Raw genomic sequence first — 21,923 nt, forward strand, 5'->3', positions numbered from 1 at the left:
TTCTAGATCAAAAAGATAGTTTCTTTTTTTCCCCCACTGAAAACAGGGGAAAGAGGATTTCAAGAAAGCTCAATTTCTCAATTATAGAAAAGAATTCCAAAGCATTAGGAAAGATTTCAGAAAATATTGTAAAAAAACCTTAAACATTCTTTAAAAAGTTTAAATGTCATATTAGTAAAATAACTCACTTTTAATTTATTACCTGTTTTGGCTTCTGTAACTTTTAGACATTATGTTGCATGTTGGATATACAATAAAAAGATCTAGTAATTTTTTTTGAGTTCACAATCTAGAAGAGGAGACAAGCAAGATAATTGTAATTTTACAGCATATAAGCGTAAGAAATATATGTCCAGGAGTATTTTGAGAGCCAGCAGAATTCAGATAGGTTGATTCTTAGACAGGTGGAACCTAATGCCTTAAGTAACAGAGAAGATGAGCAGCTGAGTAAAACTGGGCTTTAAGTAAGAGTGAGGAAACTCTGGGATTGTTAGCGGCTCTAAATTCTTTCATTTTTCTTTCTTGTTCATCTTTGTCTTCTCTCTTGTATTTCTAATTTTGTTGAAAAGTTTAGAGTTGATAATTCTTCATTATTATTAATTTATCACATGATTTCTCTTTTTTGTTTTAATTTTGAAATATATTTTATTTCTATGTAAAAATAAAATTCAGTGACTTCTTTACTTCTGTGATATCTGGTTAACCTCATTAATGTTTCTGTGACTTTTCACAGGAAAAGATGTTAGCCATCTTATTCATTATAATAATATGTCACTTAACTGATTATTCTTGTTTTGTGTTTAAGAATGGATGCTACCAAAACCATTGTCAGGTCTTTCAACATCTTTTTTTGTTGTGGTTGTGGTTTCAAGTCTGGTATATTTATCTTTGCATTGAGGTTATCTACCTTCAATTGTAGTTATTTTCCTTGTCCTATAGATCCTTCCTCTCCCCCACCACGGGAGGTTTAATAAACATTTTCCTCTAATGACATTAATCCATAATGCAGCTCATCTCATTTATTTATCGTTAATAGAAACCCGGAACTTAAAAGTCCATTATGTTTATACATGTTGAGTTTGAGGTGACAGTGGAATATCCAAGTGGAAATGTCCTTTTAGCAGCTAGAAACTTATTTAGATAGCAGATCCCTGAGATCAGGAGGATTATGCTTGCCCTTTGTGCAGGAAGTCTTAGAATGAAAATCAGACCGTGTTACTCCTCTATTCTTAACCCTCCAATGATTGGCTAATTCACTCAGAGTAAAACTAAAGTCTTTAAAATGGTTTCAGCCAAGACCTTACATGATGCAGCCTTGTCTCCTGCTCCTCACTCCCCAGTTTTACCCACACTGATCACTTTCATATTTTTCAAAAAGTATAGTTACATTCCAACCTTAGGGCTGTACAGCCTTTCCCCTGCCAGGAGCACTCTTCCTCCAGATGTCATTCTCTCTTCCAAACTTCCTTGAAGTCTTTGCTCACATCTCACCTTCTTAGGGCTTCCCTGGTGGCTCAGACAGTAAAAAAGTCTGCAGTGCAGGAGACGCAGGTTTCATCCCTGGTTTGGGAAGATCCTCTGGAGAAGGAAATGGAAACTCACTGCAGTATTCTTGCCTGGAGAATTCCAGGGACAAAGGAGCCTCGCAGACTACAGTCCATGGGGTTGCAGAGTTGGACATGACTGAGCACACACAATTCAATACTTTCTCAGTAAGGCGCTTCCTAACTACTGTACTTTAAATTGCTGTCCTTCTCCTTCCATAAACCTAAACCTCTGTTTTTACCTTACTTTTCTCCATTTTTACCACCTTTTCATATACTCTGTAATTAACTTTTTCACTTTCTCTCTCTCCTTCACAGTAGAATGAAACTTTATGAAGACAGTGAATTTTTATAAGTTTCCTGCACAATTGTATTCCCACCTCCTAGAACAGAAGCTGGCAAATAGTAGGCACTCAGTGGGTCTTCCCAGGTCACGCTAATGTTAAAGAGTCGTGGTAATGGTAATGTCATGCCAATGCAGGAGACGCAGGTTCAATCCCTGGGTCAGGAAGATCCCCTGGAGGAGGGCATGGCAACGCACTACAGTGTTCTTGCCTGGAGAATCCCATGGACAGAGGAGCCTGGCAGGCTGTAATCCATAGGGTCACAAACACAGACATGACTGAAGTGACTTACTACACAGCATAGGAGCTCAGTAAATACTCGTTGCTGGGTTAAGTTAGGCTCTCCACACTGACGTCATTGTAAAGTTTCTGACTAATGTTTACCTCTGCAGGGAGGATGGGATATTACCAAGGATTTTAAAGCTTTTCGTTAGTATTGAAACTAAAATTAGCATATATAATCTATATGTGTCTATAAGAACTCTATGTAGTATTTTATATATATTATAATCTGTTTATACATAGGTTATATTGGTTGGGCTAATGTTGATTGGACAAATATTTCATCACTCATTCACCAAATTCCATAATAGACACAGAATAGATGGGAGCTGGTGCAATCTTTGTGTATTATGTTGGGGCTTTAGAGTTATCCTGTGGACAGTGAAGATTAAGGGAAGAGTTTTAAGCAAGAGATTGACCTGACCAGACTTACGTTTTTGATAGCCTGCTTTGGTGGCTCATGAAGACCACCTGGGAAGTTATTTTGATAGTTCCACAAGAGGTGGGAGGAGACTGTAAGTACAGGATGGAAATAAAAATGGACACACCTTAATGTTTGATTGCATGTGGGGTGAGAGAAGAGACTGGAATGATTCCAGTGTACCAACTGTGAGGAAAAGAAGTACATGAGGAGGAGATGTTAAGTTCGTTTTGGAAAGTTGAGTTTGAAGTGTCTATGTGACATCTGGATAGAGTTATCCAGCAAGGAGTGGGTTGTGAGTCTGAGACCCAGGAGATCTGCTTGGGAGATAGAGATTTGGGAATAATTGGTTTAGAAATGTGTTTTGAAGCCATTATTCAGTGAGTGATATCCCCCCAAAATAATGTATAATATGGGGGAAAAGAGGACTAGGACATTAGAGCCTCGAGGAAATCTAACACAATCTAATCCAATTGGGCAAAAAGCACTGAGAATAAGGTAAGTAGAAAACCACACTACTTCTGTTGATCTCTCAGGTCATGGCTTAAACATAAGTTTGTCAGAGAAGCCTCAGTTGATCACCCAGTTAAAAATAGGTTCTGCTCTATTGTTTTTCTCTATGAACCCTATTCTTTTTCTTTATGACTTTTATCATTGTAGAAAATTACATATTGTTTTGTGTTTTCCTTGTTTGTGTTTCCCACTTCATGAGGGCGGAAACCTTTATTTTCCTATCCACAGTTTACTCAACTCCTAGCACAGTGCCTGAGATATGATAGATGCTTGATTTATTTATTAAGTAAGTGATGAAAGTGTGGGATCACAGAAGTCAATGGGTGACAATGTTTCCAGAAGGAAACAGTTTCAGATGCTGCTCCGTGCAGCCCAGTAAAGTAGTAGTGATAATAGTTAGTGTCAGTAAATGAAGAAATGAAAAGTGTCCATTGTATTTTTCAATGAGGAAGTATAGAATGAGTTATCCACTAATGAACACTACCCCTCATGGAGCCCTTGGTCTAAAGGGGAGATAATTACAATAACCAACAGTTACTTAGTGCACCCTTTTCATGCACTTTTCATTCAGCCCTCACTACAGATCTAAAGACACTTGTTCCTTGGAAGAAAAGCTATGACAAATCTAGACAGCATATTAAAAAGCAGAGACATTACTTTGCCGACAGAAGTCCATATAGTCCAAGCTATGGTTTTTCCCGTAGTCATGTATGGATGGGAGAGTTGGACCATAAAGAAGGATGAATGCTGATGCTTTTGAACTGTGGTGTTGGAGAAGACTCTTGAGAGTCCCTTGGACTGCAAGGAGGTCAAACCAGTCAATCCTAAAGTAAATCAACTGTGAATATTCATTAGAAGGTCTGATGCTGAAGCTGAAGCTTCAGTACTTTGACCACCTGATACAAATAGCCAGATCTTTAGAAAAGATCCTGATGCTGGGAAAGATGGAAGGCAGGAGAAGGGGATGACAGAGGACAAGATGGTTGGATGGCATCACTGTCTCAATGGATGTGAGCTTGAGCAAGCTCCGGGAGATGGTGAAGGACCGGGAAGCCTGGCGTGCCGCAGTCCATGGGGTCTCAAAGAATGTAACACAACTGAGGGACTGAACAAACAGCAACAAAGTATAGTTAGTATTCTTAAGTTACCGATGAGGAAATAGGTTTAAGGAGATTAAGCGTTTTGCCCACAAATAGGCAGGTAGTGATTAAACAGGGCCTTTCTGACCCTAATGCACATGCTTTTACCATGTTCCAGTAGGAGAATCAGGCTGATTCTTCATCACGGAAGTGATACCTTGAAAGTGCCATTTGAGTAGGATTGGTTTTGCTGCTGTTTGTAGGACACATTAGAAGTGAGAATGACTGGAAATGAGAAATAAGAAGGATCTTGCATGAATTTAGAATGAGGTATTAGCTTCTAAGCAAGAATCAAAACTGTATTTGAGAATGAAGAAAGAGGGGATGTCGTAGGATCTTTGTTAATAAAGACTTGACAGGACATTGATACTGATACAAAATGAGGAGTGAAAAAGAAAAGTAAGGAATAACTACAAGATTGCAGTCCTAGAAGCTGGAGATTTTCATGACCTTTACATCTAATATGGAGAAATTAAAAATGTGTCTCTTTGGTTACATGGAATAATAAATTCATGATTAGAATTCTAGGTGTTTTTATACTGAAAAGGGGATATGAAAATCTTTAGTGTTGAGAAAGAGCTAGAGACAAAGTAAGTTTTAGGACTAGAGAGAGGAAAAAGGATTTACTCAGACATTAATTAAAGCCATGTGAGAAATTCTTAGGGATCTCAACTTTACAAGCATGATTGCTAACATACAGCACTGTAGCTATTTAATAATTTTAGAATTTAAGGAAGAGTTAAAGATTTTTCCCATTTAACAAGAGTTTCCTCTCCTTTCTCAAGGGTAGATGGAGTGGAAAAGAATGAGCAGTGTACTGTTTAGCACTAATAAAGTCTAAGGGCAGTGATGAACATAAGGCCAGAGGCAGGAATCCGAGTTTCATTAGAGATTCTATAGATAATAGTGTTGATAGGGACAGATCAGAAGGGATCTTAAGTGCAGTCACTAGCCGGCATAGCATGTAAGAGAGAGACCTGGCTGGCATGCTAGGGGAAATGACTCTGTGTTCTCTGGCATCTATACCAAGATCCTAACATAGACTAAACACTTGATCTTTGTCGCCTGACTGCATAAACACAAAGTTAGAAATATAGAATTCAAAGTTGGTAAGTACAATTCAAAATCCAAATCTAGTTAATCGCTTTAACTTTTAATTATATATGTGTTATTTCTTTTTCTCTCAATATAAAACCTCAAACCTTATGAGGAAAAAGTTGCTTTAAGTCCTTTTCAAAATAGTCTAAAATAAATAAAAAAAAAATAAATAATTTCTGATTCTCATAGAGTCATTTTTTTGCATTTACATATGAAGTGATTTTTCTCTTAAAAACATCTCATTGGCTATTTATTCTAGCAATATTTTCATCCTAATTGATCTCTATGGTCTTATAAAGGGTGACTAATTTTATTTTACAGGTATGGAGAAGAAAGTGCAGAAACATTAATAGCTGATTGCTCCTGTGCTTTTATATAAATGTGGATGCTTTTATGATGACTGTAATTATCCACTGAGAAAGTGCAATGTTTAGATATATTCTGACATAAAGGGAGCTTTCTATCCCCTTACAGTTGAAAAGTTCATTAGGGCAGATTTCTTATCATTTTCCTTCCTTTTTAGGTGTGAAGTTTGTCAACATGAGTGGCCTTGGGGACAGTTCATCTGACCCTGCTAACCCAGACACACATAAGAGAAAAGGGTCGCCATGTGACACACTGGCATCAAGGTAGGAACACTCTTTTTCTTAGTCTTATTTCTGGCAGAGCTGCTTTACCATTTTCATTGTCACTTTAGAGCTTGCTTCATCTGTAAGTTTACCGGTCTTCTCTGAGTCGCTCGTGCTCACGGTGTTGCTCTTCTTTCCCCAGGGCTGGTTTGCTCCCTCTAGATTTCCTGTATTCAACACCTGTGTGTTCTCCAAATATCAGTTTAGTCATTATTTTTTAAAAGGGAGCCTTCCCTTCCTTCCATAACTACTAGGTCAGACCTCCCCTATTCGTGTATGTATTTCACATGTATTTTTAGAGCTATGATCCATAATTTCAGCGTTTTACTCGCTTGTATACTTATTTAATGAGTTCCGTGGCTTCTCTGCTGCATGCTGTGCTGCTGTAAGAACTTTGTCCTCACTCACCGTTTTATCCCTACTTCCCAGCACAATGTGTAGCTTATATATAGTAAGGCCACAGAAAGTATTTGGCAAAGGAATGAATAAATCCACTGTACATTTTTAAACTGCCATCTCAGTACATTATGGTATTAGTGGAACAAAGAAATAAACTGATAATATCAGGATTTTAAAGAATGAGTATTTTTGGAATTAAATATCTCTGTTTTAACAGAACATGGTCATCTGAAATAGGCAAAAGAGAGTTATTGCTCAGAAGGCTCTAATAAATGCCAGATAGAGATAGAACTTCAGTCAGATCAAAACAGCAGCTTCCTACCAGAGAGAAGAGTGGGGATTTTATTCCATTCACCTCCAAGGATCTGGAGCAAAGTCTCTCAACCTCCACACTATTGACATTGTGGACAAGATAATTCTTTGTTGTGGGAAGCTATCCTGTATGTTGTAGTATGTTTAACAGTATCCCTGGCTTCTACACGATTAGACGCCAATAGAATTTTTATATCAGTTATGATACCAAAATGTCCTTCCAGTTTTGATAACCAAAAATGATAATCCAAACATTTTCAAATACTCCTGGGGACAGAGAAAGCAATATGGCCCCCAGTTGATAATCATTGATCAGAGTATAAAGCAGCAGAAGACTCTTCTCTCATTGGATTACATGCGTTTTTCTCATGGGGCAACCAAGAAAGAATTTTTACAGGAGAGTGCCAGGGTTTCAGGCTGGGAAAAGAAAAGTGACTACTTATGTTAATGAATACAGAGAACTGTTACAGAGCGATGGTAACCTCAGTACTCATAATCAAGCTTGTGTTGTCACAGTTAATGTTCCTGTTTATTTCTTATAAGTCAGTCCTTCTTAATTTAAGAATAAATAAATAAAACTATTGTGTTTTAGGATTTCCCTAGTAGCTCAGCTGGTAAAGAATCAGCCTGCAATGCAGGAGACCCTGGTTCGATTACTGGGTCGGGAACATCCCCTGGAGAAGGGATATGCTACCCACTCCAGTATTTTGGGGCTTCCCTGGTGGCTTAGCTGGTAAAGAATCTGCCTGCAATGCAGGAGACCTGGGTTCAATCCCTGGGTTGGGAAGATTCCCCTGGAGAAGAGAACGGCTACCCACTCCAGTATTGTAGCTTGGAGAATTCCATGGACTGTATAGTCCATGGGGACGCAAAGAGTTGGACATGACTGAGTGACTTACACTTTTGTGTTTTACTTGAAATTTTTATTTGGGGGGAAATTTTTAATCTATAAAAAAAATTTAGAGACTAGGAAACTACCCACCACAAGTAATTGATAATATTTTGTCATATTCTTAGTATTTTGTTAATATATTATTGTATTTGCAGTTTTAAGTAAAAATAGTAAAATGGTTAATGATTAAACTGATTGGTCTCTAATTCTTTCAGTCTGTTTTTTAATAATAATGTATATTTATAAGTATCCATGAACAATATAGAATATTTGTTAAATTTATGTATTATATAATACTGTATATATTTTTCTTTAGACATAAAGATACATAGATTTATTCAGTTCTGTTAACTTTTGATAAATATTACATTACATGAAATACCATATTTGAAGAATCTGTTTCCCAATAGCTAGACATTCCCTATGGGTAAATAGCCTTTTTGTTACAAATTTTCATTCTTAGAGCCAGCACTATAGCAAACATGAACATTCTTGTACATACCTACTATTTTATACATAAAACTTTCATTAGAATCTGTGTACATTTTTATGTTAACTGTGTACTTACCAGATTATTATTCTTACCAGATTATTCTTCAAATGACAATCATTGAGAGTTCCTTTTTTTCTTGCATCTTTATGTCACTATTTTTCCCTCACTTTAAGTTTTTGCCATCCTGATGGGTATGGGATTATCATTTTAAGTACATTTCCCTGATAAGTAGATCATGATTTTTGTTTTTATTGCTCTTTATATTTTCCCCTTCTGTGAATTACCTGGTTGTATCTCTTGCCCATATTTCTTCTGTGTAGTTTGTGCTTTCCTTTTTTTATTTGTAAGAGTTATTTTTAATTTTCTAGTTAAATTTTTACTCTTTTTTTGCTTACATTTGATGCAAATATCTTCTCCCAAACTGTTGACATCCCTTAGAACCTAGGATTTTCATATGTCAAGATTTTTAGGGTCTTGTCAAGAATTTTCCCTCTATTTCAAGGCCTAAAATGTATTTTTATACATTTTCTTCTAATATGCATTTAGAATTTTAAGTAAACAAGCATTTACTTTTGTGGGATAAAAATGTAACAACCTAAATTTTTTTTCCTATATGGAATGTCAGGGGCTATAACCATATCCATTCCCTGCTTTTGAGCTCTTACCTTCATCAGAAACCAAGTTCCTGCATAGATAAGGATCTGATCTGAGCCTTCATATGATAGTTGCCATGCTCTCTGATGGGGCAAGTCACTCCTTCCCTGTTATTTTTCAAAATTGTTGTTCCTGTTCTTGGTCCTTTACTCTCCTGTGCAGATTTTAGAGTCAGTTTTTTGTTTCCCTTGATTTTTTTTCCTTGCTGGATTTTAATTAGAATTCCATTTGCTTTTATAAATTAAATTGGAGAAAACTGACAGCTTTATTTTGTAAATTCTAGAGTGTTGTTATTTATGAATGTAAAGGTTTCTCCTTTATTCAGTTCTTCATTGTTCTTAAATAACAGTGTATAATTTCCCCCTTTGAATGTCTAGCCCATCTTAGTTAGATATATTCCAGGGTACCGTAGGATTTTTATTGCTTTTAGGAATACCATTTTGTGTATTGCATTTTCTATTTGGCAGTTATTTGTGTATAGGAATGCTAATGATTTGGGAGTTTTGATCACATATTCATCCATTGTTCTAAACTTTCTTATTTGTTTTAATGGCTTTTATCTGCAGATCATCTTTGATTTGTGTGTGTGTGTGTGTGTGTGTGTCTGTAATCACATCATGATGAATATCAAAATTTTTATATATATGCATTTATTTCTCTTCTTAATTGTCTTAAAAATTATTATCCTTGCACATTTGCTTTAAAAATATTTGAAAACATAGTCTTTGTCAGGTTTATAAGTATGGACTTCAATTTTAATTAAGTAATTTTTTTTAAATTTATTTTACTAAAATTTTTTGAGTTTGAAATTGATGAGTTTGTACATGATTACCACCTTATAATATTTCTTTTGATTTTGTTATTGTATACTGTCACTCCAAACAGATTGCAAACTAATTAATCATAAAGAGCATATGTTAGACCTCAGGGGATAGCCAGCCCTGTGTACAGGAGTTCTAGCTGGGGCAGTTTCTCAGTAATTGTTTGGTGGAGTGAAACATCTCAAATATCCTTCCTGTTACCTCTCCATTTCTTAACTCTTCTAGGAGAAATAAGAATTAAAATGCCAGTCTTAAATAGTGGGTAGCTGTGGGCAGTGCTTATTTAACATTAACAATTCAACAAGTGCTTTACTAAATACCTACTATTCAGCCAGCACCATATGCTTGATGTTTGAAGGATATAAGTGTGAAATATGTTTCCTGTCTTCAAGGAGCTTACAAATCTAGTCATGCCATTCATTCTCTTTCTTAAACCCATCTGGGCTCTCCTTTGCCCTGAAAATAAGTAATGGTAATCAAAGGGATGATAATAGATAATATTTGTTGAGCTAATGGTATGTGGCAGTAACTCTGCAAAACATTTCTATGTATAATATCATCTTTATTAATCCTCACAAATCCCTAGGAGGTAATTAATGTCATTATCCCTCTTTTACAGATAAAGAAATGGAAGCTTAGAGAAGTTAAATTGCTGTTAAGTAACCTATCCAGGGTTACTTAGCTAGTAAATGACAGAGGAAGTTTGAACTTGTGTTTGTAAGCAGTTTCCTATGCTCTTTATTATGGTATATACAAGAGCCCTGGTGATCTGATTGGACCTCATCTCCTGCCCTTTTGTTTCTAATCATCTATAGTGCAACTATCTTGAGCTACTTATTTTTGCCCTCACTTTTACCTTTGAAAAAGCTGTTTTTTTCCTTTTAGAAAACTAGTCTCTCCCTACCATTAGGTTTAGACATCTCATTCTCTAGATCTAGGTGCCATCTCTGTGTGCTTCTATAGTATTGTAAATTTGTCACATAGTAGCTTCTTTGTTCTCCCACTTATTGGAGGCTACATCTGATTTACTCCTGGGTTGTCAGGACATAGTATCTGGTTATCTGGCACATGATAAAAGTGTGGGAGCATTTGTTGAAAAAGCTAATGAGGTTAAAAAAAAAAAGATAGGATACTTGAGAAGTTAACTTGTAGTAGCATTAACTATCATGTACATAGTATCAGTGGAAGTAAAGTGGGTTAGTGAGAGGAGAAATGTAGATGGCCCAAAGTAATGAAGATGTCTTTTCTGTTAAGGTAGAATTTCTTTTTGTCATCTCCACCATTCCTTCAGTTTTTAACTTTATTTGAAAAAAATCTTTCTCATTTTCTCTTCTTGCTTATCAGTTATTTCATTTCATGGTGATTTTCCTAGTCTCTTTCTTAGGTCATTTTATAGACACCTTACGATCTCATTACTTTTAGCTTCTTGCTTCCTTTATCACCTCTCTGTCTGATCCTCCCCCAATTCTATTACTTTTTATTTTTCCTTTACTCAACAGTGGTTTCCAGAACTTTAGTTTTACATAAAACTTAATGTTAAAAACAGATTTAGGAGTTCCACGAAATGAATGCAATTTATTCCAGTTAGTATTTAGACCAAGAGATTTAAGCAAGTCATACTTTAGACTGAGTCTACTAAGTAAACCTAGTGTCAATTAATTTCTCTAAGGTAAAATCAAATGTCCTCCAAAATATTATCAGTTTACAGAGCTGGATTCTCTAAAACCGTGTGTGTGTGTGTGTGTGTGTGTGTGTGTGTGTGTGTGTGTGTGTGTGTGTTATGTTACGCATTTTCTTCATGCCTCATTTTCAATACCTTGTTGTGAAGTTTGTCAAAATATCTCACTGTACATACTTGCCTGTGAACATTGTAAGATAAAGTCTTACTGAGTAAAATGAGATTAATTCCTTAATGAAAGATTTAAAAGTTAAAGATAGAATGTGTGATTGTTATAGTTTTAAAATTTGGTTTTATTTTGGGATGTGTACCATTTTGTAGTATTTTGTCTTATGTAGATTAAATACATTTGACCTTTGTTAACTTGGTTCTTTTCAACTTAACCATGCTGTTATATAAATGCTATTTGCTTTTATAGTTTTTTTTAAATTATGAAAAGTAAGTGATAGTTTAATTGTTGCCAGTTAAGAATTGTTTAGCAACTGGTTTTTCCCTCTTTCACCTCTTTTTTTAATACCATTTTTATATGGAGTCAAATGATTTTGATTGATGCTTATAAAACTGAGAGCTACTTGTGAGCACATTTTATTTCTATATTAGTTTGATAATAGAAAAATTCACTTAAAGTAGTGCTTTATTGTCTTTGTATGTTTTAATAAAATTAAGTGTCTGATGATTTGGTTAAATAAACAAGGGGTAAGAACGAGAAAACAAAAATGAACAATATTCAGTTACAACATTTGAGTGTATGTAAAATGCTAGTTGTTTGCACTGTTATCTTTATTCTCATTGTTTTCCTTTAAGATAAATTGAGTTTGATTTTATTTACTGTATAATGAGAGCTTATAAGCAAATTTTTTTTTTCTATTTCTTTATAACAAAGCAGTACATGAGAGACATTGTTCTTTGCACCTCTGTCTCTAATTAATGATTTACTATTCTTTTTATTTTACTTTTTGGAGGAAATTTTTTTTTCCTTTTGATAGGGACCAAGTAATGGTCTGATTATTATAGGAATCAAGATTTTATCAGATTTCCAATTATAATTTCTTTGAAATCTGGGTAGTCAGCCTGCTTAATTTACAACAAACTTATTTAAAAATTCAGATTTTCTATTTTTAGGGAATTATTATTTAGGATGCCTAATAATTTCAAATGCAACTAGTATATATACTGTCTGCTTCTTTCACTATCTAGTATTTACTGGTTATTTGAAAGATTCAGTGTATATATATCATTGAGGAATACATCTGTGATAGCAGTCATTCTCTTTATGTATTTTAGCCAGAATTGTTTTCTGCTCTTTGGTATTTTGTAGTATGTTTTTCAAATACAAATTTAGATTTTTTCTAAATCTGGCTTTATATTCTAGATGAAAATAGGAATCACTGTAAATAAGTAAGTATCAAATACTTGATCAGAGAAGGAAATATGGTAGTAGAAATGTACAGTAACTGGATTTTCTTTGTGTAACAGCACTGAAAAGAGGCGCAGGGAGCAAGAAAATAAATATTTGGAAGAGCTAGCTGAGTTACTGTCTGCCAACATCAGTGACATTGACAGCTTAAGTGTAAAACCAGACAAATGCAAGATATTGAAGAAGACAGTCGATCAGATACAACTAATGAAGAGAATGGAACAAGGTAGGAAAATAAACAGAAAATCCCTCTGGCTGTGGTCTTTGTTATTAAGACATTTACAATATGTGATTTTACTTTTTATTATTAAGAAATGGAATTAATTTTGTAATTTTATTAAAGAAGCAGTTTTGGGTAGATGCTGTTTATTTTAGAATGTGAATCTGAGACCCTTCTTTTATCACAAAGTCGCTTGTTATCTTGAGAACTGGTTGCCTTGAAACTTTTGAAATCCAGTAGAGTCAGATAAAACTTAGCGAATCAACAATAGCAATCATATGGGATTAAGTCAGGAGATACACGTTGTGGTGTCGGACCCGAGGCTCTGCATAGCGTTGAAAGACAGCAGCTCAGAGGTAAGAGAGTCCCTCCACCTGAATTTAAGCTTATCTCTGCCTGGACTGTGGCTGGGGGGAATAGCCTTCTCTGAGAAAGTGAAGAAGAAATGAAGTGAAGTCGCTCAGTCATGTCCAACTCTTTGCAACCCCAGGGATTGCAGACTGCCAGACTCTCCATCCATGGGATTTTCCAGGCAAGAATACTGGAGTGGGTTGCCATTTCCTTCTCCAGGGGATCTTCCCAACCCAGGGATCGAACCCAGGTCTCCCACACTGCAGGCAGACTCTTTACTGTCTGAGCCACAAGGGAAGCTCTGAGAAAACCCTGATTTATTTTTATGGCTCATGTTTATACTATTCGTATTTACTGGGGACCCCATACCACACAACCCCTGGGTTGCTCACCAGAAACAAAGGCAAAGTGCTTTGAAGGAACATCACCATACTGCACCCCATCAGATCCCCAGAGGAAAAAGTGCTCCCGAGGGAGATTGTGTGCTATAAACTTAGATAACACAAGAAATCATCTACAGTGAGTAAGAACACAAACAACAAACAGAAGGAATAGACCCTGAAGAACTTCACACTAGCAGCAGCAATGTGAAAAGACTGAACAAATAGTCTGTTTTAAAATGATTAAAGTGATAGGATTTTACGATTTTAGGAGCTGGGTAGTCTAGTGACCACTGATTCAGCAGACAAGAGACACTGGTATTCTAGGTCTTCAGAGAGGAGAGCCACCCAGAGGCTGTATGGCCCCTTCCCTGCTGGATCTGGACACCCTGACAGGCTGCTCATCCTCCCTCAGCCGAAGATGGGAGGATTCTGAAGATGGGGAAATGGAGTAGTCCAAAGGGAAGGACACACACACACTGACACTGGTATAGGTCCCCAAATGAAAAAGTCAGCTCCTTCCTTTGTCCACACCCTTCACACAGCTGCCAGTCAGGATTTTAGTGCCTTACTCTTTAATATGAATAAAAGTCCAGGTATTTGAGGAAAGTCTGTAATATAAAAGAGAATAAATCAAGCAAACAAAAGGGAAAGAAAGGAACTCAGAGGAAGCAGAGATGATACAGGGAGCGAAAGAAAAATGTAAAGCCATCCAATAGTCTTTCACCGACAAAAAGGAGGATATATCATCTATAAAATGAAACATTCAAAACAAATAACTTTTGGAACTTAAAATCAGGATTGCTGAAAAAAAACTTTACCCTATTACCTTGTTTTCTACTCCTTGCCTCCTCATTGTGTCGCCTGCAGCCATTCCAGGCACATGTTTGCTTCAGGTCTTTGTACTTGCTGTTCTCTCTGTCTGGAATGCTCTTCCCTGGATGTTCATAAAGCTTACTCCCGTATCCATTTTATGTCATGGTTCAAATATTTTTTCTAAGCGAGCTTGTCCCTCACTAACCTATCTAACACACATACACCTTTTTACATCTTCCTTGATTTATTTTCCCCACAGTATTTGTTACATCTAACATATTATACATTTTGTTTGTTTATTGTCTGCCTATCCTCACTGGAGCTTCATGAGAGCAGAGGTTTTTGTTTGTTCACCACTGTGTCCTTAATACCTAACGCAGTTCCTGGGTACATAGTTCCTGGGTACTCACTGGGCTTTCAGTGAGTATTTGTTGAATAAAAGGATAAAGTGTTGAAAGACAATTTGAAGAAATCCCTTAGAAAGTAAGATAAAAAAGGCAAGCAAAGGAAAGCAAGAGAAAGGTAAGAGGTAGAACATATCATTAGTCCCAGGGGAAGGAAAAAACAGGCCAACTAGAGGGGAAGAAATTATAAGAAGTAATACAAAAACAAAAAAATTCTCAGAATTAGAGGATATGGGTTTCCAGATGGAAAGCATACATGTCATGTGCAGCACAATGACTAAAAAGGAAAGAAGAAGACTTCACACCAATACACAATTTCTAGACACCAGAGAGAAAAAACAAGAGAAAGGAAAAAAAAAACAGACATATACTGGATTACTTTCAGAAGGATCCAGACTTCTAAATAACAACACTGGAAATGGGATTCCTGGACCTAGAATTATGCATTCATCCAAATGAAGTATGGGTACAAAATAAAGACAATTTTCAGACATTTAAAGCCTCAAAAATGTTATCTCCTATGTACTTTTTTCAGAAATATCTGTCAAGGGCTTCCCTGGCAGTTCAGTGGTTAAGGCTCTACTTCCAATGCAGGGAGTGTGGGCTCAATCCCTGGTCAGGAAACTAAGATCCCACATGCTGCATGGTGCAGCCAAAAAATAAAAATTAAAAAGAAATATCTATCAAGACCAAGGTAGTAAACCAAGAAAGAAAGGCATTAGCTCTTAACCCAGGGAAACCATGGAATCGTAACAGAAGAAAGGTAAAAGGAAACCAAGGGTTACAGTTGAGCAGCAGACTAAAGAAGTAGCCAGTCCCGACTGGAGGAGGCAAATAGAAGATTCCAGGAGGAATGTTTCCTTGGGAAAAAAAAATGGGGCTCATAGAATTATATGATGACTGAGCAAATTGAGAGGGACTTTTCAGTCTGGTAGAGAGTTTAGAGATGAGTCAGACTTCACAGAAAAACTAGAACATAGAACATGAGAATTGTAAATTATAGTACATACCTTGACTCATTTGTGGACTGTATGTAGCCATAGTAACATATATTAAATACTGACTGCTCTAAAAATTATTGTAACTATACTAGGAGGATGGAAAGAGGGGAAGTGTGTGTCTAGATGATTGATGTAAGTAAATTAAGTTCTTGCTTTTTATGATAGCATGTTAATAGATTGTCTAACGTGAACACAGTCAGGATATAGCAAATAATCATGTTATTGAAAAATAAAGAATGTATTAGGATACAGGAAAGGCTATTATTTCAAGAGACCCAATGTACAGTGGCTTTAACAGGATAGTCTAGGTGTGTGTCAGAGGTTCAGATTCCTTCCATCTCTTGGGCTATGCCACTCCTAGGGTATTGCCCTTACCCATGTCAAACATGGCTCACCTGTGCACGTCCTAGACGACAAGAAGGGAAAAGAAAACCGGAAGGTATGCTTCTTTCTCTTTAAGGACAAGACTCAGAAACTGTGTGTCACTTCTGTTCACATGCCTTAGGCTAGTCGATATAGCCATTTCTAGCCACTCCTGCCTTAAGTTTTGCCTAAAATTTTATGTTTTACTTTTCATGCATTGTTACTTAATGTACTTGGCCTTGAAAGTTTATGTTCTTTTGGAACTGTTTCTTTTTAAAAAAACAAACAACAACAACAAAAACCTGTCTTAAGGTTACAAATACACGAAATGATGAAGGAAGTGTATCTTAGAACTAGATGAGAAACTCCCATGCTATAATAATTTCAAAATAAATAACCCAATTAAGTGAAGTTGCTCAGTCGTGTCTGACTCTTTGCAACCCCTTGGACTGTAGCCTACCAGGCTCCTCCGTCCATGGGATTCTCCAGGCAAGAATACTGGAGTGGGTTGCCATTTCCTTCTCCAGGGAATCTTCCCGACCGAGGGATCGAACCCGGGTCTCCCGCATTGCAGGCAGACGCTTTACGCTCTGAGCCACCAGGGAAGCCCAATTAATAAATGGGCAAAGGCTCTGGATAGAAATTTCTCTAAAGAAAACATACAAATGACCAGTAAGCACTGGAAAAACATACTCAATATTATTAGCCATCAGAAAAACACAAATCCAAACCACAGTACAAATACCACTTTACATTGCTAGGGTGGCTACAGTCAAAAAGACATATAGCAGCAAGTGTTGGTAAGGATGAGAGAAGTTGGAACCCTCAAACAGTGATGATGAGAGTGTAAAATTGTGCATCCACTTTGAAAAACAGTCTAGTAGTTTCTCTCATAGCCCAGCAAGTCCACTTTTAGGTATATAACAAAGAGAATTGAAAACTTACACAGAAATGTTCATAACAGCATTATTCATAAATAACCAGTAAGTGGAAGCAAATTGTATATCTATCAGCTGATCAATGGGTAAATAAAATAAGGTAACCTATACATTGGAATATTATTTAGCAGTAAAAAGAGTGAAGTACTGACAAATGCTTCAACATCGATGAATCTTGAAAACATTATGCTAAGCAAAAGAAGCCAGTCACAAAGGACTACATATTATATGATCCCATTTATATAAAATGTCCAAACTAGGCAAATCTGTAGAAATAAAAAGTAGATTGGTGGATGTCTTGGGCTTGGGAATGTTGGGAAATGGGGAGTAACTGCTGAAGGGTGTGGGATTTCTTTTGGAGGTGATTAAGTGTTTTAAAATTTATTGTAATGGTGGTTACACAACTCTGTGAATATACTAAAAACCATTGAATCGTATGTTTTAAATGCCTGAGTAGTGTGTTGAGTGAATCATAGCATAATAAAGACATATTATAAATACTAAATGAGATAATGTTTTACACCCATTAGATTCCCAAAAATTAAAAACTGTGTTGGTATCAAGTATCAACATAAAGAAAAACGATAACACTTGTATGTTACTGGTAGTACAGCCTCTTTGGAGAGTAATTTGTCAAACTTAGGTAATGTTGAAAATATACAGGACCTGTGATCCAGCAATTTCACTTCTAGTATTTACCCTAAAGAAGCTGTCACAAATATGCCAAAGAGAAAATACGGAAAATAGTTTATTACAGCACTGTTCATAGTAGTCAAAAGGCCTGACAGTGGGGGACAAGGAAGTCAACTGTGGCTTATTCATGCAGCAGTTCAAATGAATATATCAAATTTATAAGTATCAGTATAGTTAAATCTCAAACATAATATTGAGTGGAAAAATAAGTTGAAAAAGTCTGTATGTTTTTATGTAAACATTAGACACAAAACAGTACTGCATTTATAAGATCATATATATGTAGTTGAAATATGCAAACATGCTTAGAATGGTTGTACTACCTTCAGAACAGGTTACGTCTGGAAAGGGACAGAGGTGGAAAGGTGGCAGAGCTGTAGTTCTGTTTGTAGCATTTTATTTATTTAAAAAAGAAAGACCTGAAGCAGATAACGTTTACATCTGTGAAAAATGAATGATGGCTGTGTGCATGTAGCTATGTCACTTTATGTATTTTTTGTAGTATTTGAAATATTTCATATTTTAAAGTGAAAAATATGAATCTCTGTATTGAGTAATACCATGTTTGGTTTTTTTGTCAGCTAACCAGTCTGACAGATTGGAAACCTTTATATAAGTATTGTTGCTACTTAAGACGATGGTTGGACTTTTCAACATCTCCCCACAAAAGAATTGCAAATTATTTAGCAGCTGTTGTTTTATCAATCAGATCATCATGACATGAAGGTGAAAGCTCACGAAGGCTCACAAGAGTCATATCTTCACTCTCTCTTCAGTGGCAATTGATTAGCTCAGAAAAGGAAAAAGAAAAATATAGGAATAATTATTCATTTACAATTTGCCCATTTAAAAAAAAACTTTTGGTGTAGACTTTTTAAAAAAGGGTTATGTATTTACACCATTTTTTTCCATTTGTTGGAACACTGTACTTGTTAGAAAATTTGAATTCAAATTTGAATTGAATTCAAATCTTCCTGCTGCCACTTAATTAGTTGTAAGATTACTTCACCTTTGTGAACCTCCATTTTATCATCTACAAAATGAATATAATTACAATTAAATGTGAAAGTGCCTAGATAATGAGTAAATGTTACTTGAATCTGAAACTAGATGAATTTTTGTCTTCATAAACTTGACATTGTGGAAATGAGCTCCTTTCAGATGTGTGACTTTTTGTTTCTTTGTTACAGAGAAATCAACAACTGATGATGAAGTACAGAAGTCAGACATCTCATCGAGCAGTCAAGGAGTGATAGAAAAGGAATCCCTGGGGCCTCTTCTTTTAGAAGTGGGTATTCTCATTGACTCAGAAAGTGATCAAATCCTTGTTCTAGCCAATCTGATTTTTTTCTTTATCTCCTTACATTTTACATCCAGTTAATAAATTATAAAACAAAGTAAAATTGTAAATAACTTTTAGTGATTATTTTATCTCAGAAACTATTTTGACAGTTGTTATTATTTCAGAATCAAATTCGAGGAACGGACGTGAGAAATTTTCATAATGACATTCTAATGGTCACATGGAAAACTAAAGAAAACTGTCTGGCCTTGCTCTTTCTTTATGGTAGTTAGGACTAGTTGAGAAAATAAAGCTTTTGGAATTATTTAGCTAGCTAGTGCTAATTCTACTGTGCTGTGTGCTTAGTTGCTCAGTTGTGTCTGACTCTTTGCAACTCCATGGACTGTTGCCCGCCGGGCTTCTCTGTCCATGGGGATTCTCCAGGCAAGAATACTGGAGTGGGTTGCCATGCCCTCTTCCAGGGGATCTTCCCAACCCAGGAATTGAACCCAAGTCTCCCAGATTGCAGGCAGATTCTTTACCGCCTGAGCCACCAGGGAAGTCTAGTTCTGCTGTAGGATTTTACTTTTGAGTAAGGGATGCCTCACTTTGTTACAGTAGGTGTTTTCTGACTAAGAATTTTTAACTATTTATGTGACCATTGTAAGGGAACTTACTGTTTTAACAACTCTCTGTCACACTTTTAAAAATGAAAAACTTTTAATCTTGAATTACTCTGTAGTTACTGTGTAATTTTCACCTGTTTTTTCCTTTCTAATCTTTATCCCCTCTGTTCTCAACACAGATGTTTTGTTTCCAATCAGGTTCATCACCTTAAGTGCTCCCTACCATGCATGAATGTTTAAAAACATACATATGTGTGTATATATACATTTATTCCCCACAAATTAGGCTTTTCTATCTCTCGGCCTAATTTTATTTTATATATATATTTATTATATACACACATGTACATAGCTATAAATATGTGTATTTAAATCATACATGTATTTATTTTTATATATATATATAAAATAAATTCTTCTTTCCTGTCCCACCTCAAGGTCCTTCTTTCTGGTGAAGTCTTGCTAACACTCAGACTTGTATAGGTCTCTTGATTTTCTAACTCCTTTATACATTTTTTCCTATTACCCAAACTAATCCTCTGTTTTTGTATTAAATAGAATTCGCTCTACCAACAATACTAATTTGAGCATATTCTCAGCATTCCCTCTTTTGTCAAACTTCTTCATAATCCTCTTTTATAAAACTATCTATTCTTCTCTCTGGCTGCTTGTTAGCCTTATTTTCTCAGGTTTCTCTCTCTTATAGTTCAGTTCAGTTCAGTCACTCAGTCATGTCTGACTATTTGAGACCCCATGGACTGCAGCACGCCAGGCTTCCCTGTCCATTACCAACTGCCAGAGCTTGCTCAAACTCATGTCCATTGAGTCAGTGATGCCATCCAACCATCTCGTCCTCTGTTGTCTCATTCTTCTCCTGCCTTCAGTCTTTCCCAGCATCAGGGTCTTTTCTTATGAATCAGTTTGTCACATCAGGTAGCCAAAGTATTGGAGCTTCAGCTTCAGCATCAGTCCTTCCAACGAATACTCAGGACTGATTTCCTTTAGGATTGACTGGTTTGATCTCTTTGTAGTCCAAGGGACTCTCAAGAGTCTTCTCCAACACCATTGTTCAAAAGCTCAGTTTTCTTTATGGTCCAGCTCTCACATCCATGCATGACTACTGGAAAAACCATAGCTTTGACTCTCTTTCTTTATCTGCCTCTTCAATGTTAGCTTCCCCCAGGTTCTTTTGGCTCTTTTCCTTTTGTTTTTTATTCTGTGCACATTTCCTGGACCGTTTTATCAACATCTGTATCTTTGTCTATATGATGTTTTCATATGTGTGTGTGTCTGTTAAAATACCAATGAGGGCTTTCTGATTTGAAACAGCAGACATCAATTCTGACTAAGTTAAGCAAATGTGGGCTCTCCTCATAGTTCAGCTTGTAAAGAATCTGCCTGCAATGTGGGATACCTTGGGTTCGATCCCTAGGATGGGAATATCCCCTTGAGAAGGGAAAGGCTACCCACTCCAGTATTCTGGCCTGGAGAATTCCAAGGACTGTATAGTCCATGGGGTTGCAAAGAGTCCAACACAACTAAGCAACTTTCACTTTCACTTAACCAAATATGAATTCATTGGGATGCTATTTCGATACATAGAACCATGCTTAGAAATAAGGTGAAACCAAGGCATCTTGGTCTTCCTTGGTAGCTCAGTTGGTAAAGATTCCACATGCCATGCAAGAGACCCAGGTTCAATCCCTGGGTTGGGAAGATTCCCCTGGGGAAGGAAATGGCATCCCACTCCAGTATTCTTGCCTGGAAAAATCCCGTGGTCAGAGGAGCCTGGTGAACTACAGTCTAATGGGTTCACAAAAGATTTGGACACAACCTAGCAACTAAATCATCAAGGCATCTTAAGGAGGCTAGAAAACAGAAACTATACAAATAGTCTCTTTGAAAGACCCCTCTGGACAGTGCCTTGCTGCCAGAATGAATGTGATCCAGCCATGTACATTCTGATTGTAATTCTTCTCAAGGATCACATTTAGGGAGGAAGTTCCCCAGTGGCCTGATTAAGAATCCCATGAGACTTTATTAAATGGGGAAGAAGTAACTCCTCAAAGGAAATCAGATATTCTCTGAAAGGGGAAAAGGTAATTATAGTTAAAAACAAAGAAGCAAAAACCAAATGATACAATATGTACCTGTAAATCACACAGGTATATTTTTATTAGCCCAGATCTCTCTTCACAGCTTCTCTTTCATTG

At 36.3% G+C, this 21,923-nt stretch overlaps 1 protein-coding gene across 11 annotated transcripts in view; it reads left to right on the forward strand.

Annotated features, from left to right (window-relative positions):
• NCOA1 (nuclear receptor coactivator 1) overlaps positions 1-21,923 on the forward strand; it is a 205,941-nt gene that overhangs the window by 107,436 nt on the left and 76,582 nt on the right. For all 11 annotated transcript variants that reach the window (XM_061154920.1, XM_061154918.1, XM_061154921.1 and 8 more), the window contains 3 exons: positions 5,865-5,970; positions 12,696-12,862; positions 18,993-19,090. In XM_061154920.1, the coding sequence (XP_061010903.1) occupies positions 5,882-5,970; positions 12,696-12,862; positions 18,993-19,090 (354 nt within the window). In that variant the 5' untranslated portion in view covers positions 5,865-5,881. The remainder of the gene's footprint in view (positions 1-5,864; positions 5,971-12,695; positions 12,863-18,992; positions 19,091-21,923) is intronic.

This window comes from Dama dama, chromosome 11, assembly GCF_033118175.1.
Source record: "Dama dama isolate Ldn47 chromosome 11, ASM3311817v1, whole genome shotgun sequence".
NCBI classification, from domain to species: domain Eukaryota; kingdom Metazoa; phylum Chordata; class Mammalia; order Artiodactyla; family Cervidae; genus Dama; species Dama dama.